This window comes from Trichogramma pretiosum, unplaced genomic scaffold, assembly GCF_000599845.2.
Source record: "Trichogramma pretiosum strain Unisexual culture from Peru unplaced genomic scaffold, Tpre_2.0 scaffold3, whole genome shotgun sequence".
In the NCBI taxonomy this organism is placed as follows: domain Eukaryota; kingdom Metazoa; phylum Arthropoda; class Insecta; order Hymenoptera; family Trichogrammatidae; genus Trichogramma; species Trichogramma pretiosum.
This window is the reverse complement of record NW_019641698.1, coordinates 1610367-1632941: the sequence shown is the minus strand read 5'-3', so window position 1 is coordinate 1632941 and position 22575 is coordinate 1610367. Positions and strand designations below refer to the sequence as shown.

Here is a 22575-nt window from a genome sequence, read left to right as displayed (position 1 = left end):
CGCGCCAAACATCAGTTGCTTTGAAGTTTGAACTCGCACGCACAGCACTTGACAGCTCATAGGGATTTTCGAATGTGTCTTATAGACACTTCTAGTACTTTTCGCTAGTTATCATCCCCGCGTTGCAAACGTCATAATCTTGGTGTTGATATGTGCAAAGCGCAGGCCGCAGAGGCAGGTGTATTTGCAGTCTAACCTTGAATCGAAAAAAATGTTAACATAAATACGGAATATTTCGTCTGCTTCAATGGAAACAGCATGACAGATTCGCATTTTGAGTTTTTACATTCTAATTTGAATTTCTTTGACGCGAATTCATTCAACATTATTATGCTGATTTCGATACGTTATTAATTTATAAAAAAAGTAAATAAACCCATTGAAAATGAATTTTTCATCGTTCAAAATACCAGTGGTCTATTTCATTTTGCTGTCGATCTCGTTGTTTGTTTTTTTGCTCTACATCGTCGGTGCAGCGAAATATCTTACGGATCATGAAGAAAATACTTGTGATATGACTTATATGTTTGAATATCCTCAATATGTGGTTTGTACAATTTTAATTTGATCTGTCACTCGTAAATTTGAAGAACCCGGCTTACTTTTATTATTAACTTAACGACCAAATCATTTAATTAGCGGATAGGTCTGAGTTCAAAACAAGATGATTCGCCGGAAGATTTGCATTTTCCAAGGTATCGACTTTTTGCCTATGGCGAGGGTTTCGTAACAGAACGTCTTAGACGTATGCACTTTAATGGAATACCCGTTCTGTTTATACCAGGAAACGCTGGCTCTCATGAGCAAGGTATTGATTGTTTGAATTTGAAAAAAGAAAAACTTTGCTCATCATTTTGATTTTAATTTGTTCAAAACTGTTTCAGTGCGATCACTGGCGTCAATTAGTTTGCGAAAAAGTTTGAAAAGTCGCTCACCTTTTCATTTTGACTACTTTACAGTGTCATTTGGAAAAGAATATTCAGCACTATACGGTGGAGTATTAGAAGAAGAAACTGTTTTTGTTGCCAAATGTATCAAAAGAATTCTTGCCTTGTATCAGGGTAAACCAAATAATATTATTTTAATAGGCCATTCCATGGTTTGTTTAAATTTTAACTATCAATGACTTATTTAATTGTAAAGTTTTATGCAAGTCTTATTTCTTTTTACAGGGAGGAATTATAGCCAAAGGAGTTTTGTTGACAGTGCCTGAAATAAGTAGCAATGTAGCAAGTATTTTGATAATGCTTGCAACGCCAAATAAACCATCTTTATATCCAGATTTAACTTTTCTCAACTATTACCAATCGATAATAAGTAACATAAAAGATTTGAAGAATAATGGAACAACAGTTATTTCTATTGGAGGCGGACCGAGAGACATACTTGTACCATCTTCTCAAACAATTGATGAACATGCAGATATAAATGCTCTTACCACAAGTATTCCTGGTGTTTGGAGATCCACTGATCATTTATGTATTTTATGGTGTAAACAATTAATACTTAATATTGTAAGATCTCTTTTTGATTGTGTTGATACATCACAGAAACCTCCAGCCATTACTGACAATATTGAGACTAGATTAAAAGCATTCAATTGGCACTTTGTACAGGTAAAAATATTATTTTGATAATTCATAATTTAATCTAACTTCTATCTATATTCGAAAATAATTTTACCTTTTATAGCGAGGAACTAAAGAAAAACATTGGCCCAGAACAAATTATGCAGAAAAAGTTGAATTATCAAATGAAAATGGTGAGTGGATTGAAAAACTTCAAAGGCAATATGTTTGGAGCAGTAAAGATTATTTGAAAAGTGCATCAAAAAAATCAGCAGTAATTTATCTAATGATGAGACTAGATACACCGGTTGATACTCTATCAGTAAACGCAATTAATTTGAGATCCAAAGATTGGATTTTTGCTTGTTCTGCATCAGAATCTCGAGGATGGTAAGTTTTTGATTGACCCATTGATTATAAACAGAGTTATGAAAATGAAAATAATTTTGTTGATTATTCAAATAGCACAAAAGCATGGAATTTATCAAATCATACTAGAGTAGTACCTGGATTAACTAGAAAGCCTTGGAAGTTTTCAGTTGATTTAGATTTAAATCTAGTCCGAAATTTGGACGTTTCTCATGTAATTATAAAAATACCTATGCAAGCTCAACGCCGAAACGACGATGACGATGATGATGACGATGATGACGATGATGATAACAAGATAATTGAAGTTGATGCTTATCAGCGATCGTCCAGGCTTAAACGACTAACAAACCTTAAACCTTGGTCATCTGAACGTGGACATTTAAGATACAATATTTTATTAGACGGTGTAACAGATGTGATTAATGTCGAAATGAAAAACTCAAATTGTTCAGAAAGTAAAATGGAACGTTATTCAATGTTAGAACTAATGGAACCATGGATTCAAAATGCTGGTCAAACATTATTTTTTGGTGAAAAGTAAGCAATTTTTACTATGAAAAATAAGCAATGAGTTTAATTTATATTTTTTTCAGCGATAATTCTCCAAGGACCATGAAACTACAAACATTACATTCTCAGCGTTTGAGGATTATGAATTCAAAAAATGCAGAGATTAAATTATCTTTGGATCCTGCATGCACATATGATATTTACATACAAAGAGCCAATATTATTGAGAGAATAGCTTGTTTAGTGCGAGATCGGTGGACATTCATTTATCCAATTACCATTGGTTTGCTTTTACTAAGTTTAGGTCAAAGAATTGATTACTATAATGAAGACAAGACAAGCATGGCTGCAATAATTATTATCACCATGATTCTTTGTTCAAGTTTGAATTTGATCATCGAGTGTTGCGTTGGAATAGCTATTCTTCATTCTATGGCAGTTGGAGTTTGTTGCTGTGTAGTATTTTTTGGATCAGTAGCACATAACATTGCAGTCAGGTACTTTCATATTATTACATGATAAAGTTTTTAATTACGCTTAGTACTAAAATATTTCTGAAATGAAAACTCACAAACAGATTTTTAGCAAGAGCCATAACTTTTTCTACAACTTGGTCAGAATGGTTACTTGGTGGACTAGTCAATCAGTTACAAATTGTTACTGCTGGTATATTATTGTCAATGATACCAGCAACTTGTGGAGCTTTAGCTATGATCCTCTCAATATTTTTACAATTTTTAAAATTGACTCGAATGTATGAGGATTATTTGGAAGGATTATTATTTGTAGCTCTTAGATATTTCAATTTATTAAAAAAAAAGGATGATGATGAAACCACTGATTCAATAAGGCAAAATGTCATTAATCAAGTATTGCTGTTTCTTTTTTGGTGTTTTGCTGCTATACCTGCAATTCCATCAGTACTCGTGTGGGCCAAAAACTTTGTGTAAGATAAATATGATTTTTATAAACATTATTGAAAAAATTTATTTAAAAAATTTCATTATTTTTTAGTTTTAGTACTAGGTTGAATACAGAGGACCCAATCTTTTTATACAGTTGGATTGTTATGATTGCATGTGGCATATCTGGATTGGTAAAAATACCTACTTCAGTCAATTCTTACAAAACTAAGTCATTAGCAACGTTATTACGTTGTTTAGGTTGGATAGCAATTGCTATCTCATCTACCCCTAACGCAGCCAATTATTATTGGTGTTTCCCACCATGTCTTGCAGCCGTAACGGTATTAATTTCAATTAATTTTCTTTGAAAACAGTTTTACCATAGGTAATTGTACCATAGGGACTAAGTCAAGTTTCTTACAGAACAATTTTTATTCCTGTAAAAAGCTCAAAATGCGTTAATTTTCACGATATAAGATATACAATAATTTTTGTAATAAATTTACATGTTAAATACAAATTATCAAACAGAACTGGAACTGAATAATTTCTTCTGTTTTGTCTATTAGAAAAACAATTTTTCAATGTTATATAATCATGTTACTATTACTAATTTTTCAGTTTAGCTTAATTTTGTCAACAGACTGTGATTAGCCTGGAAAATGTTGCTAGCATATAATTATTATATGTGACACTTTACCAAACCGTTGTTAACCATAGTTAATCAATTTATTATTATAATTTGAAAATATTAAAATAGACAGTCATGTAAACCTTCACCATTTAATGTAGAATATAAACTTTACAAATTTTGTGTATTAAATGTTGAGTTTATATCAATGATCTATTATTGTAGTGAAGAAATAAGTTAAATAAACTTGAATTATAAATCATAAAATTTGTACATAAATAAAGTTTATTTTTCATCTCTAAATTTTTGAAATGTCATAAAATATTACAGTGATTTAATGCATTAAAGTATTTAACCAAACTCAAAATCAAGAAGATAAATTCTCTTGTTGATAAATATCTATAATGAAGATTGATTGAATAATAATAAAATAATTGTGCGTAAATTTCACAGCACTAAAAAAATGTCTACAAAATATTATTAATTCTGTTAAGGTATAATTAACATAGTCTCTAAACACTTTTTACAACATGATTCAGCACATCCTTACAATAGTACATAGTAAAATATAATCCTTTTTTGAGGAAAATCTTTCAGGATTGAGTCTTTTGTGATATCTAATAATCAAGAGCCCATTCATTTTCTTGCAAGAAAGCATCAACAACATCTTTCATAGCAAGGTTAGGTATAAGTTGATCTTGAGTCAATCTTACTCTGGTAACTGGGTCAAAATGACCAACTCTCTGAAGATGTTCTTCTATATCTTTTCTTTCATAAGTAATTCCACTGGGAGTTATAACAGGTTCTTGCAAAATTTCAAAACTGATCTTGCCACATAAGTAGTCTGGGACTTCTCGTCGCTTAAATAATCAAATAAATAAAACGTTATTCAAATTATAGAAGGAACGTATCATAACAAAAAGTTTCTTACCCTGCGTAGATCATCAACTTTAGCAAATAAATCATTTAGCCTTGTAAGAGCAGAATCTCTTTTTTCCTCAATTTCTTGTTGAAGCGTAGATAGTTTACTTTCTGTTAAAATTTCTTCTCCTTTATCTTTAGCATTCAATTCTTTTAGTTTAAGCTCTGCTAAACTTTTTTCTGCATCTTCAATAATCAATTTATTAATATAACTTTGAAGTTCAATTTCTTGGGAAATTCTTAGTTCTTCTTTTATTTGAAACCTCTTTTTGCGAGCTTGTCGCAAAACACTTGTCATATCATCTCCATAATTAAGTTTCTGTTCTTTGGAGAGGTCAACAGCTAAAAGTAAAAAGGGTTCCAATAGTTAATTGAATGTATTCATAAATAAAGTTTATAATACATGCCTCTTTGTAGGTGCTTTATGGCTTCATCATATAATTCTAATCCTTGTAGAGCAAGCCCAAGGAAAAAGTGACCTTTAACAAGGCAGGGCTCCAAATCCAAAGCTCTTCGACAATCTTGGCATGATGATTCATATCTTTTAAGTTTTAAATATGCAAGGGCTCTATTTGTGAAGTAAAGTGCTTGATTAGGATTTTTAATCTAAAAACCGAAACAAAAGTGTCATGATTACTGTTCTGCAGTCGATGATCAAGAAATCGTGTTTTCACGAAAAAAAAACTTACGATAGCTTTTGTGTAACAGTTAGCAGCGTCTTCGAATTTGTGAAGATTGAACAGACGATTGCCCTGTTCTTTCAGCTCCTTGTCGCTGAGATTAGCGGTTGAATACATCTTACTCATTGTTAAAAAGTGTGGTTGACGATTAACTAAGCGTTTGTAACTAAAATTTCGGGATCAAAAGAGCGTATAAGTAAAAAGAAAACAAATGCCGTGTGTCGCGAAATGCGCTTTTCCAACTCTCTCTCTCTCTCTCTCTCTCTCTCTCTCTCGTGGAACACTAGCACTTATAAAATTGTCCTGCTTATGCCTAAATCACACACAAGCAGTTAAGAATATCGGAGCTCTGTAAAAGAGTTAAATTCGATAAATATAAAAATAAAATCTGCGTAATGCTGCTAGATCTTGATACCGGGGCATATCATATTTCACTTGTACGTACACACGAGAGCCCGTGCGATTCTTTGCGCATTAATTGTGCCCGAAAGCGTGTGTGCCTTTTTTCAACTTATTAACTTATAATGCTAACGTCAGAACGCAATAATGCGTGTGTTGTGCAGTATATAAAAGTATTGTCGATAACGGAGAAGCTCTATTATTTTGCACTGTCCGTCGTTTTGCTTGTTTGCAACTGTGAAGCTGTCAGTTTGGCCGCACCAACGTGGCGCTGATTTCCAGTTACCTTTATATGCGGAGGATCAGCTGACCTGCTGACGTGCGTCGTGCTAAGGTGCACTGCATGGAAGAGCGTAATTTTTAAAATCTCTCGCTGTCTAGCAATATGAAAAGTATTAGGTATTTACCGTGATGAATTTATATCAATAATCTGTTATTGGAATAGATAAATTATATTTACGCAATTATGCATAAGAACCATCTGTGTCGATCGCGATTCTATATCAAAGATTGCACGATAAAACAGATCGTCATTTCAATTAGTTATCGACATTTTAAAAGTTGCCACAATTTTAATAGGTACAGATAAAATAATTAAACAAGATCTACGAAAAATAGTGACTTTTGATTATCGTTACTGGACTGACAGTGTATCGTTGCATATCTAAGGCGGTCAATCATTCGAGAAAAAATAAGAACACGAATCGATGTGCTCTATTCCACAATTTGAGTACCTTGAATGTAAATTCTAAAATAATGTTATTATCATGATAAAATTCGCGTTTGTTAACCTAAAGTGCATTTGCTCTATGAAAAATTTTCCCTTTAAAAGTTGTAAAACGTCTCTCTGTCTATGCGTTGTCTGCTTGTCACTTTGTCACCGACTAATATCTGAACAGAAAGCTCGAAAATGAAAATTCTGAACGATCGGTCTCGAGTATCGTTGATAAAGTAGTTATCTGATAATAGTGCAATCGTCATCTGCACGCATATATAGCAACGCGGCACAAATATTACATATCTGCGTGCGCGTGTATACGTCCAGCTTATATTATCAATAAATCGCTCGGCATTATCTTCTTGTATTTCCGTTTATACTCGAAAGAATATAATGTATTATCGTCGTCGCCGTCATTGGGTAATGTAGCAATAATCAGAGATGCATATATAGATATACAACTTGGTGCTTCGGACAGGTATACGAAACACACGGCAGCATATATTATTGTTATTATTGTAAAAACGTAATTTTGCCATATAAGTTGTCGTATAGCAGTAAGTCGCGCCGCTGCCGCTCGCCGTCGTCGTCGTCTTGGCTGATAGTGTAAGTGTATATGCTGCTATATACATGTGTGTATGTAGTACTATATGACGATTACATTATTTGTGGCATGAGCAGCGCGGAGTAGCGCCTGCAGTGGCTGCTGGTGTACTACACGGCACTGATCTATATAATATTCCCACTGACATATAGGTATACTACCTGCACAGACAGGCGCACACGCATATGTTACTTTTGCAAAAGAAAAAGTAGAGACCAGCGGAGTGTCCGAACGGAGTTGCGCACCCGCGACTCCACGTCGTTGTTGGCTGTTGCTGCACACCACTCGTTGCGGATTTCAGCTAATTGTAAACTTGATCGCTTCTCCAGTCGACGAGTTACATACGCAGGTTTATCTTTCTATTTTACATATTTGCATGAGTGTGCGTGCGAGTGCGGGACCTCTACGAGAAGAAGGCACGTTCGAAAACGTCAACAATTGCCAAATAATGAAGAATTCGCAGCGTGTTAATGAGTGTGTGTGACTTGGTACGAGCATCGTTGCAACGACACTCACATACACGCGCGTTCATGTCAACTGCGTGCATGAGAGAGCTAATAATAATCGCGCAACAGTGCAGACTTGTACAGTGTCAAAGACAAACGTCCAGCTGCAAACGCACAACTCGACGTTGCGCTTCGTACTGCAGCAACCTCGAGCTCTCAGACTCGTCAGCTGGAGGAAAGAGTCAAGCTCCCAAGGCGCCGTAGGCGTAGCAACGCCTGGTGCTGGCCCAGACGAAAGCGCAAGTCCTCGAACTCGTCTTCGTCGGCTGCTGCCTTAGCTTCAGCAACAGCAGCGGCAACGACAGCAACAGCCCTTGCTAATAATCGTTTGCAACGATTAAGACGACAATCTAAGACAACGGCCAACACTATGGCCGCTAACAACACTCTCTTGGCAGCATCATTAGCTGCTAACATTGCCTCTACGACTCCCAGTACTGTGAGCGATGTCAAACTTCAAAATGCTGGTGGCAAGAAGGGCTGGCTCTTTAAGTGGACTAACTATCTTAAGGGCTATCAAAGGAGGTGGTTCGTTCTTTCTGATGGCAAGCTTTCTTACTACAGGTACAAACTTATATCAATATCACTTTTATGGTATTCTTTTCAATTTCTTATTATAAATAGAAAATTATAGAATTACAAGCAACAGTTGGTGTTGATATCATTTCAACAGAATTTCTTTATTGCATTTTTGATGATTCGTATTAAGTTTCTTAAAGATGAATATAATATGACGCTGAAGTTATAGATTTTGATCAACATAAAATTCAGTATACTATTACTTTTTTAAATTTACAGTTTTTCATAAAATTACTTAATAAAAATAATGATATTTTAGTTGTTTCTATTGATAGACTAATTTCAAATTTGAAAGCTGAATTGCTGTACCGTTTATAATTATATTGTTCACCATTGGAAGTGTAGAAGATTATTTAAAAACCAGAATTTTGCCAAAACTTTAACTTTATACCATTGAATGCAATATTTTATTTAATCTGTGTGATCAGAATTTGATCAGATTCTTTATTACAAAACTTTAAAATCATACGATGAAAATTAATTTCATAAATTATAGCTTCTATTCACCTGTACATTAATTAACATTGTTTAGTACTAACATGATGGAAAAATAACTATGTAACAATCTAGTAATAAATATTTCGTTATCGTTCATAATAAAAGTTAACAGCAAGTTACTAATATAGAGCTTGAAATTCATATCAGAAAAAAACTTACCATGTATAACAATAAAGTGACAAACATTTCCAATGGTAATTAATTTCAGTTATCAACAGTCTTTATAATTAATACAAAAAAATTTTTAAAAGGTTGACAAAAATTGAAAAATTGAAAGTTTATAGTTTTCTGAATCAAATTCAAAATTATACATGAGTTAGTCTAAGCAGAATACAAAATGATATAGAAAAGTACATGAAAATATATTTTATTTCCTGAAAGTTTGTTTGGATGCTCAGTACAGTTTCAGTAATATCAGTCATACATTTTTGGGCAAATGACTATAGATTTTAAATGTTTGAAGTTATTTTAATTATATTATTGAATTGAAAATGTTCAGACGACAAATGTCAAAGTGTTACAGTTTAATATGTATCTAACCTTGGATAAAACCCAAGTTGCTCTTTAAGCAACTTACGATTATCAGTTATTTCTTTTATTCAGAATATTATTTGAATCAAAATAAATGATAATGTTTCTACTTGCTACATAAAAATCTGGTATGGATTAGCATCAACAACTTCATAATACTAGTTTGACAAATTATGAAAAATATTTTTATAAATATTAGTAATATACTAATTACTGTACACTATACCCCTGTAAAAGTATTAGTATAAAGTAGTTACCTATATGTTCTAGTTACGATTACTGAGCTAGTGATCTGAAAAAAGAATCTGCTATGTATTAGGATAAAAAAGGCAAAACACAAGCTTCCCAAAGTAGGCATTACTAAATTAAACACATTCAGTTAAAATTTTCAAAAAAAAAAATTTAACAGATCATAATGATTACATGATGCACATTCCTTCATTTGCATTATTTCCACACAGCTTTAATTTGGGTGCATAATCGAAAAATGTTAACATGTAAAAAATTATGTTGTTTTTGAAAAAAATTTTTAACAATAACATTATAACGCAACTTTTTTGCGAGAATATATTTGATTTTATTTTATTTAAGATGTAAGCACTTGGATCTTTTTAAATATGCAATGATTTTTCATGAATGGATTTTATATATAAAATAACAATTCAATTATTGTTTCGTATCGCACCATTAGCGCACCGTTAAAAGTGACTCTATGTACTTTGAACGTTGAAAAATAATTGAAAAAAAAGTTTTTGTCCACTTATTCATGTCTAAACTCTCTCTTACTTGGTGTGCTCTGCCAGTTCAGTAAAAGCACCTTTTTTATTCACTTTATTTTTATCCGACATCGATTCATTCGTTCATTAACTGTCAAATTTTGCGCGATCTTTGTGAAAGTAAAAAAAAAAATATAAATCAATTCTCTTGAAATTTACAAAGAAAGCATTCAATATCAATCATGATTCACCACAAATTAGTCGTTATCTTTATTCTCATAAAATGCGAAAAATCTCAGACTTGATACAAAAGCGTCGTCATTTTCTGCATTTAAATATGCGGTCATAGGAGAAAAAACGAAGAGAGACACAGATATCGACTTAAAAACAAAGACAATAATTAAAAAAATTTAATTATAAAAAAAAAAAAATTAAGAAAAATGGGATTTCATATTCTCTCATGTGTTTGTTATTGGTTTTGTTTTTCTCTTTTTGTGGACTGTCTAGGGCCGAACCGACGGGGGGTCTAAAGATTTCGACGAGACGCAAGCGGAGAGCTGGCAGAGCCTCCGAGTAAGTAGCACAATTCCAAAAAACAAAACGCAAAACAACAAATTTGCAATTTTACAATTTTAAACAAAAATTATATAATGCCGACTTTTTGTTTCCATTATATTAATAATTATTATTCATTGCATCTGTTTTATCTCTGATCTACCGATTTGCTACTATTTTACATGTCATGTAATACATCGAACATACTCTAACATTTATTAACGGCCTCTGTATAGTTTATTTTTCATCTCATTATTTTCTTATCATAAAGCATTACTATTTCATCGGTATATCAACATTATTTTAACTCGAACGATTTGTTTTGATTAAAGTTTCAGGAGCAAAAGTAGATTTTGATAAACGCTTGGTGTTGGGACTGTTGAGCAGTATACATTTCTGAATTTTGTTAAATGAAAAAAAATATCATTTGGATTAATTTCATTTTATTCATGGGTGATTCTGTTCCTTTTCTCGCATCATATTATCGATCTGGTATTCATTTTCATCACTGCGCAAAGGTGAAGCATTGTTATGTCCTTTTTTTGCGATTATCCGCTGTCGGAATTTTTCATGTTCATTGTTTTATTTTGCATAACTTTATGTTTTGTTTATTCGTCTATACTTAACATATTGTATATACTTAGTTTGAAAAAAAAAGAAACTAGAACCTACATACAATTTTTTCTTAAATTAATACCACCTTGCACTTGCAGCTGTTGTTATACTTTAGAGTCACGTAGTTACGCAAAGTTTTTTTGCATTAAAACAAGTTTTTGTTCATGTTAGATATTAAATTGTTTTTATATCGTTGATAAATAGTTAGGGGATGTTTTTTTTATAGTAATTTTAACCTTTTCACTATAAACAAAGATTCGATATATTTAAATATATATCCTGCAAGTATCCCGGAGAAATATTGCCCTGGATGTATTTAAGAAATTAACACTTTCAACAAATCTATTATATTATACTGTGCATCACGTTTGCTTCTGGCTTTTGGCAAGGCCTTCTTTCTCCAAATGGCACGTAACAGTTTTTGGGCGTGGAAGCTTCGCAGTGACGTCATCGATATACAGTATTAGAGCACTTGTAATACATTTATTAGATGACTTTTTCAGTACTAAAACTTAGACGGTGTGAAACGTTGATAGAGCTTATTATAGTATTATGTTTTGTTATCAAGTTTCAAAGAAATGTTATTACGTAGGGCTTTTTTCACAAGTGGACCTATATTTCTTGCATGAGTGCGCAAAATAGCGAAGTAATCCATGTATACATACTGACTAATATAAATACACAATGAATGGATCGAATCTTCTCTGCTTCTCTTTCAACGAAATTGATCCCTCATTGGTATTGTCTCATCAAGAACGCGAATAAGCACACGAATACGTCATGAACGACGAGCAACTAATAGATATCAATTTTGGTGCTGGGTTTTTTCTGCTAACAATATATATTACGCCTTTATTTACATAAACTCTATGCTATCGTTTGTTTGTATTCTTATTAATAATTAAAAAATGATATATAAATATATTATATGTTAATAACACATGGTATTCACTCTCACCGTTTTAATTCTTTCCATGACTACTCGTTGTATCTATAATCTTATCGAAAAAACAAATGAATTAATATGATATCGAGTGGATAAAAATAAAAAAAAAATTAATGTCATGAATAATTGTTTTACGAATAGAAATCCAGGAGAAATGTCGCACACGTGTCGAGGTACCATAATGCTGCACGGCGCCCTCATACACACCGTCGACGCGAGTACCTTCGTCGTGAGTAACGGCGGCACCCAAACGTTTCACATCAAAGCCGCGACAGAGGTCGAGCGCCAAGAATGGGTCACCGCACTCGAACTCGCCAAGGCCAAAGCTATACAAGCCATGGAAACAGGTAAATATTTTTAAATCAACGATAATCGCACACGTGGCGGTGTTTCGTCGTTTCCGTTTGAATAATCGGCACTCGTTAACTTACATGCTTGGATTGGCCATCATCAGAAGAGGAAGAAGACGAGTTTCAGGAGAGCGAGAATCAAAGGGGCGACGGACACGTCTCGACGCAAATCAAAGATCTGACTAAGAAACTGGAAACGCTGCAGAACTGGAACGATTTGCTGACGAAGCGCGGCACTATGCTGCAGCGAGCCCTTGGCGAGCTCGAGACCCTCGAAGCGTTGAGTCCCGAAGCCACTGCCAAGATCAAAGTCGTCAACGAGAAAGCGGCGCAGTTCAAAATTGCCGCTAGCGCTATGATCAAGGTGCGGATACGTTTATTCTTTACAACTATCGCAACGCATTCGTGTCGATGCGTTCAAATGCATCGGCTATGTCGATAAATGTAGCTTCGCAAATTACTATTTTATTGAGCTGTAAATAGCGTCGTTAAAAGTTGTTTCGAGCAACGACGTTTCACATAATTTACTCGAACGCGAGTCATTTTTCTGTTAATGCAATTTTTTTTGTCGCCAATTGCAGTCCAGCGACGAGTATCTGACGCTAGCTCAGCAGCAGGAGCCCAAGTGGAAGCGCATGCTGCAGCACGAGCGCGACCAAAAGGTGCGCATCGAAAAAATGGTCGAGCAGTTGGCACGACAGCATTCGCATCTCGAGGAAGCGGCACAGCACGCACTGCCACCTCCTGCGCTCGCGTCGCATCGATCCAGCCGTGAGTATACATATTTTTACGATAAAAAGCAAAAAAAAAACCAAGTATCGCTTTCATGAGCCTTCTTCGTATACATGTATACTCGGAGTAATCGAGCTTACCGCGCCGGCGTTCCACTTAGAGAACGTCTTTGCGATCGATTTTCAAAACTTGCGCTACTGCGTTTTTTCGTAAATAATAATTCATCGCGTTCTTTTAATTTAATTATCGGGCAGCGTACCGAGACAATTTTTACATTATTGCTGAATAAATCGGTACTTGGAATAGCCTAAATTCCGGTTACATTTGCCTATACGCGCGTGTAAACGTGCATTAAATAAATAAAATTCCGACAGTGCTAATCAGCTCGATCGTCTGCAACTTCTAGGGCTTGAGGCCGTTCCGTTTACCTTCGCTTTGAACTTTTTTCATTTTACGAAAAGCTTTATTAGTTGAAATTCTACGATGAATATCGTTGATTCAATCGTCTCCTCAACTACTACAACGTATCGTGATTCCAATTGGCTATTCGAATGATAACAAATACAGCTTGCGTGCGTCGAGTTAATAAAAGCTCGCAAGCTCTGCCCTTTTTTTCAAACGCGCGGCGCTGACCGCCCATTATCGCAATCAGCATTGCAAGCTCGACATATTCTTCGTATCCTGTAATACCATCCTTGGCTAGGGGTAAAGGCGCGCGCGAGCGAGCTTTGAGACTTGTCGAATCCGCCCATCAGATGGCAGCGATCTGCAGAGCGAAACTTTCCGTCTCGTCGTGTCCGAAGCTCACTCGGTGCATGTGCTCTCGCGAAATCGTGTGTCCGTGTTCAGTGCACGTATACATATCGCGTACGCATACATAACGAGTCTCGTACAGTTTTCTATATATAAAGCAGAGTAGCGCGGCACAGGCAGTGCGCTCTCGTCTGCGTCATCTCTCTCTTGTGCGTGCAGCAGCAGCAGCAGCAGCAGCGTTTCGCCTCTTGCGTAGGTACAGGTGTCCTTGTCGTATTATATATACTTGGGTTCTCTATATAGAACAAGAGAGAGAGGCACGGGTTTCATGAATGTTTTTATCCTGTTTGCGTAAACTTCGCTCGCGGAGTAAATATCTGTAATACCGAGTGTACTGAAAAGCTTAGCGATTGCATACAAAATATGTGCAGTGCTTGACAAAGGAGCGCGCGCAAGATACGATATCGTCTGCTCCACCATCCAGTTTATACAATACGAAAATGTACAGCTGATATAATATCGTTCACGGAAAACACTCATGTTGGTTCTGCTGTTGTTGATATATGTATACATACTGTGTGTTTGTGTGTGCGTGAGTGTGTGTTGTTGTCAAAAATAACTCTGATGTGATTTGTCAGTTTGTTTGTATTTGACTTTGGCAAAATTTTCTGTAATTTACAACTTTCGCGTGAGTAATCGGACAAATTTATGAAGTGTAATCAAAGCAAAGTGCGAACTATATAGAGTATGCTGATCGACGCGCGACTTGCAAGTGGATCGGTCTTTATTTCGTGATTTTTTTAATGCTCACAATTCACCAAATGCGAGATGAATTAATTTCGATTGTTTACACCAAGCAGAGGTTAGGAGAATACATTTATGAATCAATCGAGCTCTCAACTTGGCCATGATGATATTGTATAATTTTTATGCTATAATTACTCGAGAAGATGCGTCGATGATGATGACGATGATGATTAAAAGTGGACTGTGACGATGGTCAAAGGTAATGAGTAATGCGTCTCCATGTTTTTCAACACCAAGTAAAAAATCATTGCAGGCTTTTTTATTCCATTGCCATTAAGAGTAATTTAAAACTTTAGTACTTCTGCATATATACACAATTGTACGTATACATATACCAACGGGGATTTTATCAAGCTGTTAAGAGCGAAATACGATAATGATTATTATCAGACAAGGTTAGCTACGTTTAGTTGCAGTTCTACATATGATTGTTCAATGTTCTCTGATTTTCAACGTATTTTTCACCATGTTTTTATATATGTTTTTGCAAATTTTATTTGTGTTTCCTTCGATCTTAGTGACACTGTAACGTCGTTGAAACGAAAATTCGATAAAACTTCTGTGTCGAAAAATTTTAAATTATTTACAATCGATCGATAAGGGTATATATTATGTACTTATCGTGCTTACTTCCTTCGATTACGATTTCCTCGAGCGAGTATTTGCTCGTTACAGAGTTAAACGTATACAGCTGACGAGTGGTTTCTTATTATAGATTATAAATAAACATTTAACCTTCTGAAAATTCTTGCCAATTACTGCATTTTCAATTTGCACTCTCTTTCTCTGTGAGATGTATATACATTTATATAACTGTCGCACGAGTTATTGTCTACTTGTAGCAAATCTAGAAGCTGCTACTATCTCTTTGCATGCATTATAACTTTATCTCTCGTTTCTGTGGCTCTTGCCAGTTTTCCTGCTACTCTATACCAGTTGTCGCGGTATCTAATAATTACATTTGCTCGTACACTTGCACACAATCGTTAACCCGTATAGATGCACCAGCGTATAAGGACACACGAACTATCGATGTGACATGGACAATATTTCTCTCGGCTACTTTAGTTATTTATTTTACTTTGTATTTATCGGGTCGTTACTATCGTATCTTCCTTTTTCACCCATCGAACATCATTATGCCGCTATCGATGTTTCTGTTCACTAATGCGTATTTGTTATCTTTCTTCCTCTTTCTTTGGTAGATGATATCAAAGGTATATAATTTTTGACAAATATTTTGTGCAACTTATCAATGCGTTAGCTTCTTTGTACAGTATGATTAATCTTACGATAGTTGCAATGAGAGTGCAAATTATTATTTTCGTCTCGGTATTACAGGATATTCTCTCGCGCGCCGATTTCATTATGCTCAAGACGCGAGTCATCGCTATCTGCTCAATGCGAATAGCAGCAGCAGAAGCTAGTCGCGCAGCCGATGTGTCGCGCTAATTGTTGTCACACACGAGCTTTGTTTATCGTATCTGGTTCGATATTAGTTGCAATCACAAAAGCTCTCTTTAATTTTTAATCGATTCCGCGAACAAACATTTGTGGATCGAGGCATCGCGAGAATTATCGTTTTGTTGTTGTTGTCATTATTATCGCCATTACTTTTTTTTCATTTTCAATTGTAGACGTTGGAGCGAACACGTCACCGAGCGAAGACGACGAAGACAACGCGGAATTCTACGACGCGCAGGAGAGCGGTGACACGTTTACACTGAGCTTGCAGCCGGCCGAGGAGGAAGCAGTCGAGCGAGCCGAGCGCGAGCGCAACGATTCGCAGGCCAGTGACGATGGCTCGTCCAGCGAAGGCGATCCTAACAATCTTCTCTCGACCAATCAATCCGACTCGTATCTCTCTTTGACCAGCGAACAGCAGCGCGAGCAACAGCAACAGCAGCAACAGCAGCAATTGGTACCTAAATCCCCTACTGGCACTAGCGAAGTCGACGCAGTGAGTTTTTACGAAACTTTCCGCATTCATCTTTACGCTCGATTGGTTTTCGCTCGTTCATAAAAATTAATAAATCGATTTATTGTTTACGATAGACGGCTTGGCAATCGAACAATGGCAGTAACGTGGTTGGCGTGTCCGGGCTGAGCTCGAGCACGACGCCGACCTCGACGGCCGTGGTCAAGCGCAAGCGACGCACGCGTGTCCCCGACAAACCCGAGTATCCGCTCAATCTCTGGAGCATAATGAAGAACTGCATTGGCAAGGAGCTGTCTAAGATACCGATGCCTGTAAATTTTTCCGAGCCGCTCAGTATGCTCCAGCGACTCACCGAGGATTATGAATACGCGGAGATTCTCGACAGGTAACGATCTTCTCGGAATATTTTACCGCGTATACGCCAAGGTTTCGATGAAACTGCAGGAAAAAAAATCGAATACTTGACGTGACTTGCTCTTTCTTGGACTGTATAACATAAGTGCACGCGTTGCTGCAGCGTGTCAAGTAAGCGCGAATAATAACGCTGTATTTAAAATGTTTGTACTTTTGTGTCATGCATACGCAGAGCTGCGGAGTGTACGGATATTTGCGAGCAGATGGCCTACGTAGCTGCATTCACAGTGTCGGCCTATTCGACCACAGCTTCGCGCACGGGTAAGCCGTTCAATCCGCTTCTCGGCGAAACGTACGAATGCGATCGTACCGACGACCTTGGTTGGCGCGCTGTGTCCGAGCAAGTCTCGCATCATCCGCCGATGGTCGCCCAGTACTGTGAAGGCCGTGCCTGGAGATGTTGGCAGGAGTTCACCATGTCGTCCAAATTTCGTGGCAAGTACTTGCAGGTGAGTTAATCCACGATTTTAATCGATACGCTTGTCAATACGGTTTTGTTTACTGCTAACGTAACTTCAATTGTTCGAAGATATGAATAACAACAATTGGAATAAAGTAAAATAGTGTGCAGTTGGACTTTATACAATTTTCAGAAGAATTATTAAAAATAGTATCTTACCAAAAAACTCTTGAAAAGCAAAACTTTAAAGATTTCAGAAAATACATGAACGATTAAAGACTTCATTCATTCATGTTTTTAAAACCCACATATCACATATGTGTATTTACTTGTGTGTTTACTTGTGTGTCCGTTAGCCAGTGCAACAGGCACACCAGATAATTAATTGAAAATGAAATTTGATTGTGACAATAATAACTCTTCGAACTTTTGCATCTGAACTATTGTTAGAATTATATGAATTCTTATCATCTTTATTCCATATGCATGCGAGTGTAAGTGAACATTCATTTAATAATTATTGTTTTTTTTTTTATAACAGATCATTCCTCTTGGCACGGCACATCTGGAATTCAAAAATGGTCAGAGTCACTACACGTGGCGCAAAGTTACAACGACTGTGCATAACATCATTGTCGGCAAGCTTTGGGTTGATCAGAGCGGTGACATGGACATAGTTGATCACAAGCAGGGTATCAAGTGCCATCTAAAATACATACCTTATTCCTATTTCTCTCGAGACAGTCAGAGAAAAGTCAAAGGTGTCGTTATGAACGCCGAAAAAGAAGTCAAGTGGGTAATTCAAGGTACCTGGGATACAAAGATTGAAATTGCTCCAGTGATCAGTACTTCGGGTAGTCCCGATAATCCAGTTTACAAAACCGGCCCTTATGTTTGCGCTTGGAAACGACGCATGCCAGCGTGAGTACATCTTATTATACGAATTTACCCAGGTTTTAATCAGGGGGATGTAATAATTCTTTTATTTCTCGCCGATTATGTTAAAAAATTATTTATATGGTTCATCACATCAATAGAAATCGGTTTGATTACTTAATTAAAAATGTATTTTAGTTAAAAAAATGGATTATCAAGGATTTTTTTAAATAAGTACTGAAGCTAGACCGCAATGAAAATGTTTAAATACGGTTTTTGAGATATCCACTAGAAATCTATGTGCGCGCTACGCGCGCATGGAACTCTTAGTATGTAATTTAATATATGGAAATATTTTGAAAATAATAATCAATCAAGATATTATTAACTATAGAGGGCGTATATAGATGACACTAAAATATTTGTTGTACTCACATGAAGTTGGCTCTAAGAGGGTTCAATTCGATCTATAATCGCAATGGCTCTTATATTAATTAGATTAATTATTTTTGTAAAAAGCTTTGCAAGAGCCTTGAAAAAAAATGAATGTATTACATTGCTTTTCAAAAAAATTTGTAATGAGAATCGCAAAAAATTCATTCGAAAATTATCATTTTACTTTTGCTTCAGTATTTCCTTACATCAATTACTAAAATTATCAAGTTAAAAATCAAATTACTTATTTCACACGTAGATACATTTCTTTCAATTTCGTACAATAAAACTTTGACGAATACAATCTCGAACAAGACGTGAAAGTATACAGTGTGTTTACTCGATTGGATGACGGTTAATAATGCATTTAAAAACTCTACATATTTATTATTGTTTAGCTGTGAGGGTTGGTTGAATAGTTGGTTGAAAGTATGAGAATAGCATTGTAATCCATTCAAGTTAAATTGGAGCTTCAAACGTTAGTATTTACACACCTTGTAATCAATTGATTTTTTTTATAACAGGGAAGATTGCGACAAGTTTTATTACTTTACGGAATTAGCTTGTCAGCTAAATGAACCCGAGGACAATACGGCGCCGACGGATTCGCGCCTGCGTCCAGATCAGCGTCTCATGGAAAATGGTCAATGGGATGAAGCTAATACCGAAAAACTACGTCTGGAAGAAAAACAACGCGCGGTACGCAGGGCCCGTGAAAACGAAGTAGAACAACTAGCCGCACAAGGTATGTACAAAAATCAGGGGAAAACAATTAACTTACTTTTGACGCAATGATAACTAATTTTACTATTCAATTAGGTATACCGTACACGGGATACGAACCGATCTGGTTCAAAAAACAACACGATCACTTCACGGACAGTTTGTGCCACATGTACAGCGGTCAGTATTGGGACTGTAAGAGCAAACAGGACTGGACACGGTGTCCGAACATTTTTTAGTTCAGCTCGTATTGAAAAATCATACATGTGTTGATTCGTTAACTTTTTTTTAATCGACATGCAATCATGTACCGCCCAGCAATTGCTAATGTAAACATTTTAAAAGACGTAAACTCAGTGATACCCGATATTGCGATACTATCGCTTCAATAAATCATAGATTGTATGTTTCAAAAAACAGTACCATTTAGTAACATGTTTATGCGGACGGATCAACTGCGCTGCAAAGCCGCGCGTAACATTCACTGCTTTTTCAATCAAAACCGAGTCAATAGTAGGGCTAATTTTTTTATGAACGTTTGCACCAAACAAACTGATTTGAGAAGTGAATATATTTACTATTTAAATAGAAAGAATTTATTATGAGTGATGTTAAAAATGAAGAAGTTGAAAAGTAATGTACACTAAATGTCATGAAATATCAACGATTATTTATGATTTTCTTGTAAAAAAGTCAATCTTTCGTTGTCTCTTTACTATTCAAGACTTCTTTCTTACACTTAATATATATTTTTTCAAAAAATATTTCAATTAATTTTAAGGATAAATCCTTAAAAAATATCACTGCGAGAATTGTACAGACTTGACATTAAAGAGTGTAGTAAAGCTAGGCTTTCTCATTTAGTATTAATGCCAATTAATTTGTGTACTAAATGAGAATAAAAGCTACCCCATTGAAACTCACGCTAGGGCTTCTATATTTTTGAAATCGCAAGCTTTTTAATTTGAACCGCAGCTCAAGTTCTGAAAAAAATTATTCGAAGTTGTGTACATTATGAGCTGCGTTTGTAACTTAAATATAATTTTTGAATAGGTTTGTTGAAGTTTATTAAAATGATTATTACTCAAAGTTAAAATTTTTATAGCTTTATTTACTAATCTTTCAATATACTTGAACTAAGTTTTTTACTTGGGTTCAAATAAGCTTGATTTTCTAAATGCAAAGTACACTACATTTAAAATTGTTGTGCTATCAATTTTATTAGAAAATCTAAATTAAAAAATTTCCAAATTCACGGAATGTATTTTAAATACTAAAATGATTCAATATGTTTTATACATATAAATGTTAAATAAAAAAATATCGTTTTATCAAATTTTTTTACAACTTTTTAATATGATTTATTTTTATTGCAAGTCTTTCCATTTATTCAGAAAAGAAGATTGGTCGATTTTATTTGTAGCTGCATTAAAACTGAAGTTTACATCTGGTTAGTTGAATGAGCTTCCAAACTACTAATTTAGCAAAAGCTTATTGTGCGATATTGGATAAACTAAAATGAATTTTTGGTCTATATTTGGAAGTTATTTGTTGATAATTATAATATTATATAAAGTCTTACAATTTTGAAATAAGAATTTTAAGTAAAAATACATGTGTTGGTAAATGATTTATAGTCTAAGTCAACACAGATGTACATTGAAGAAGAATTGAGTTAACAGATTGTTTTACAAAATGAATATAGTGTAAGAAAAGTATATATTAAATAACGTGATGTCATAAGTGGTTTTTACGTAAAACTAGAAACGTTCTTGATACTGCGTTATCGATACGAGATAGAATTTATTATTATGCACATATAGTTGGAATAATTGTTGTTGGATGAAATGATTGCAAAAAATTTATATAGAATGCAATGATGTAAAATTATGTTTTAGGCTGTATAATAATTTTAATTATTATAAATATATTATAAATAGGAAACTAAAAGGTTATTAAAAGTATATTATAAATACCTGTACACATTACAATAATAATAAAAAATAAATTTAGGTAATTAAATTTTAAAATTTATCTGGATAATAACATAGGTTTTTAATGTTCATTTTTCTTTGGAAATTTTCAGCAATTTTGCACGTAGATTGTGCGAACGAACATTTTGAAAAAATGTTTAATTTATAAGCCTTCTTTGAATGTAGTTTTTTTCATCGTTAAGTTTCATTTTGAAATGTTTTCCGACGCTCTTTTGATAAGATTTTTGTTTCATTAATTTCATCGCGCATCCCAATATACTCGAGAGTTTCAATTAAAAAAGTTATTTTTGAATTTTGACTCTCATATAATTTCACTATTTCTACATTATAATTTTTAAATGGTATTTAATTTAATTATTTGCCTTCGTTATTGAAGAGTATCTTATTATGTTTTAACACAGTTTGAATAATTCAAGTGTTACCTCGCTTGTTGGTAACTCTATCGGCAAATTCATTAGTGAAGAATCATAACCAATAAATTGTCACAATTTCTATCGAAACTACGTAGTACGTACTATGTTTGTTACTTCACTCGCGACGCGACATTTAATTGTAGGTACATTGCACAGCGATAATGAGCATTATAAACATCAGATGATTTCTCAATTCCTTATCGTTCAGATGCTCTAGTGTTACAAGTAGTACCTATTCGTTGAATGATGATTCAGTGATACAGTTCATACGTTTTCGTATCGTCTTCAGTACACGCCAAGTCAAAATCAATAGTCATCGCAGGTGTCAGCCTAATATCCTGGACGAAAATTTGTCAATTTGAAGCTAAATTTTTTAGAAAAGAAAGCAAATCGTTGAAAAAAATCATTGATAAATCGCATCAATACATCTAAAATTTCGTCAAGATGGTGTGTGTTCCCTGTTTTATCGGACCAGTTCTACTACT

General features: G+C 34.7%; 3 protein-coding genes across 4 annotated transcripts; 2 read left to right on the top strand and 1 right to left on the bottom strand.

Annotated features, from left to right (window-relative positions):
- Positions 1-223: 223 nt before the first annotated feature.
- Positions 224-3888, top strand: LOC106650568 (GPI inositol-deacylase). Its single transcript, XM_014368664.2, has 9 exons — positions 224-547; positions 640-808; positions 885-1099; positions 1173-1616; positions 1693-1958; positions 2034-2477; positions 2534-2947; positions 3028-3396; positions 3465-3888. Exons 1-9 carry the CDS (start codon positions 386-388, stop codon positions 3721-3723), a joined length of 2742 nt encoding a protein of 913 aa, XP_014224150.1. The 5' UTR covers positions 224-385; the 3' UTR covers positions 3724-3888.
- A 365-nt stretch (positions 3889-4253) lies between these two features.
- Positions 4254-6924, bottom strand: LOC106650401 (E3 ubiquitin-protein ligase CHIP). Its single transcript, XM_023462481.1, has 4 exons — positions 5597-6924; positions 5315-5513; positions 4918-5249; positions 4254-4846 (listed from the first exon to the last, which is right to left on the bottom strand). Exons 1-4 carry the CDS (start codon positions 5711-5713, stop codon positions 4604-4606), a joined length of 891 nt encoding a protein of 296 aa, XP_023318249.1. The 5' UTR covers positions 5714-6924; the 3' UTR covers positions 4254-4603.
- A 407-nt stretch (positions 6925-7331) lies between these two features.
- On the top strand, positions 7332-20779 carry LOC106650581 (oxysterol-binding protein 1). 2 transcript variants are annotated; one of them, XM_014368686.2, is made up of 11 exons: positions 7332-8378; positions 10646-10711; positions 12396-12601; positions 12709-12968; positions 13186-13375; positions 16534-16856; positions 16952-17220; positions 17422-17698; positions 18191-18570; positions 19485-19705; positions 19780-20779. In XM_014368686.2, exons 1-11 carry the CDS (start codon positions 8185-8187, stop codon positions 19920-19922), a joined length of 2529 nt encoding a protein of 842 aa, XP_014224172.1. In that variant the 5' UTR covers positions 7332-8184; the 3' UTR covers positions 19923-20779. The 2 variants fall into 2 exon arrangements, with proteins under 2 accessions (XP_014224172.1, XP_014224173.1); XM_014368687.2 differs by lacking the exon at positions 10646-10711 and having other exon boundaries at positions 7333-8378.
- The last annotated feature ends 1796 nt before the right edge of the window (positions 20780-22575 follow it).

Excerpts from the sequence above, each read along its gene's own strand:
- LOC106650568 (XM_014368664.2), top strand. The coding sequence starts at position 386 with ATGAATTTTTCATCGTTCAAAATACCAGTGGTCTATTTCATTTTGCTG. Across the intron at positions 548-639 it reads TTGAATATCCTCAATATGTG|CGGATAGGTCTGAGTTCAAA; the intron begins GTTTGTACAATT and ends TCATTTAATTAG. Across the intron at positions 2,478-2,533 it reads ACATTATTTTTTGGTGAAAA|CGATAATTCTCCAAGGACCA; the intron begins GTAAGCAATTTT and ends TATTTTTTTCAG.
- LOC106650401 (XM_023462481.1), bottom strand. The coding sequence starts at position 5,713 with ATGAGTAAGATGTATTCAACCGCTAATCTCAGCGACAAGGAGCTGAAA. Across the intron at positions 5,514-5,596 it reads ACTGTTACACAAAAGCTATC|ATTAAAAATCCTAATCAAGC; the intron begins GTAAGTTTTTTT and ends TTCGGTTTTTAG. Across the intron at positions 5,250-5,314 it reads CATAAAGCACCTACAAAGAG|CTGTTGACCTCTCCAAAGAA; the intron begins GCATGTATTATA and ends TTTTACTTTTAG.
- LOC106650581 (XM_014368686.2), top strand. The coding sequence starts at position 8,185 with ATGGCCGCTAACAACACTCTCTTGGCAGCATCATTAGCTGCTAACATT. Across the intron at positions 12,602-12,708 it reads TATACAAGCCATGGAAACAG|AAGAGGAAGAAGACGAGTTT; the intron begins GTAAATATTTTT and ends GGCCATCATCAG. Across the intron at positions 19,706-19,779 it reads AGAACAACTAGCCGCACAAG|GTATACCGTACACGGGATAC; the intron begins GTATGTACAAAA and ends CTATTCAATTAG.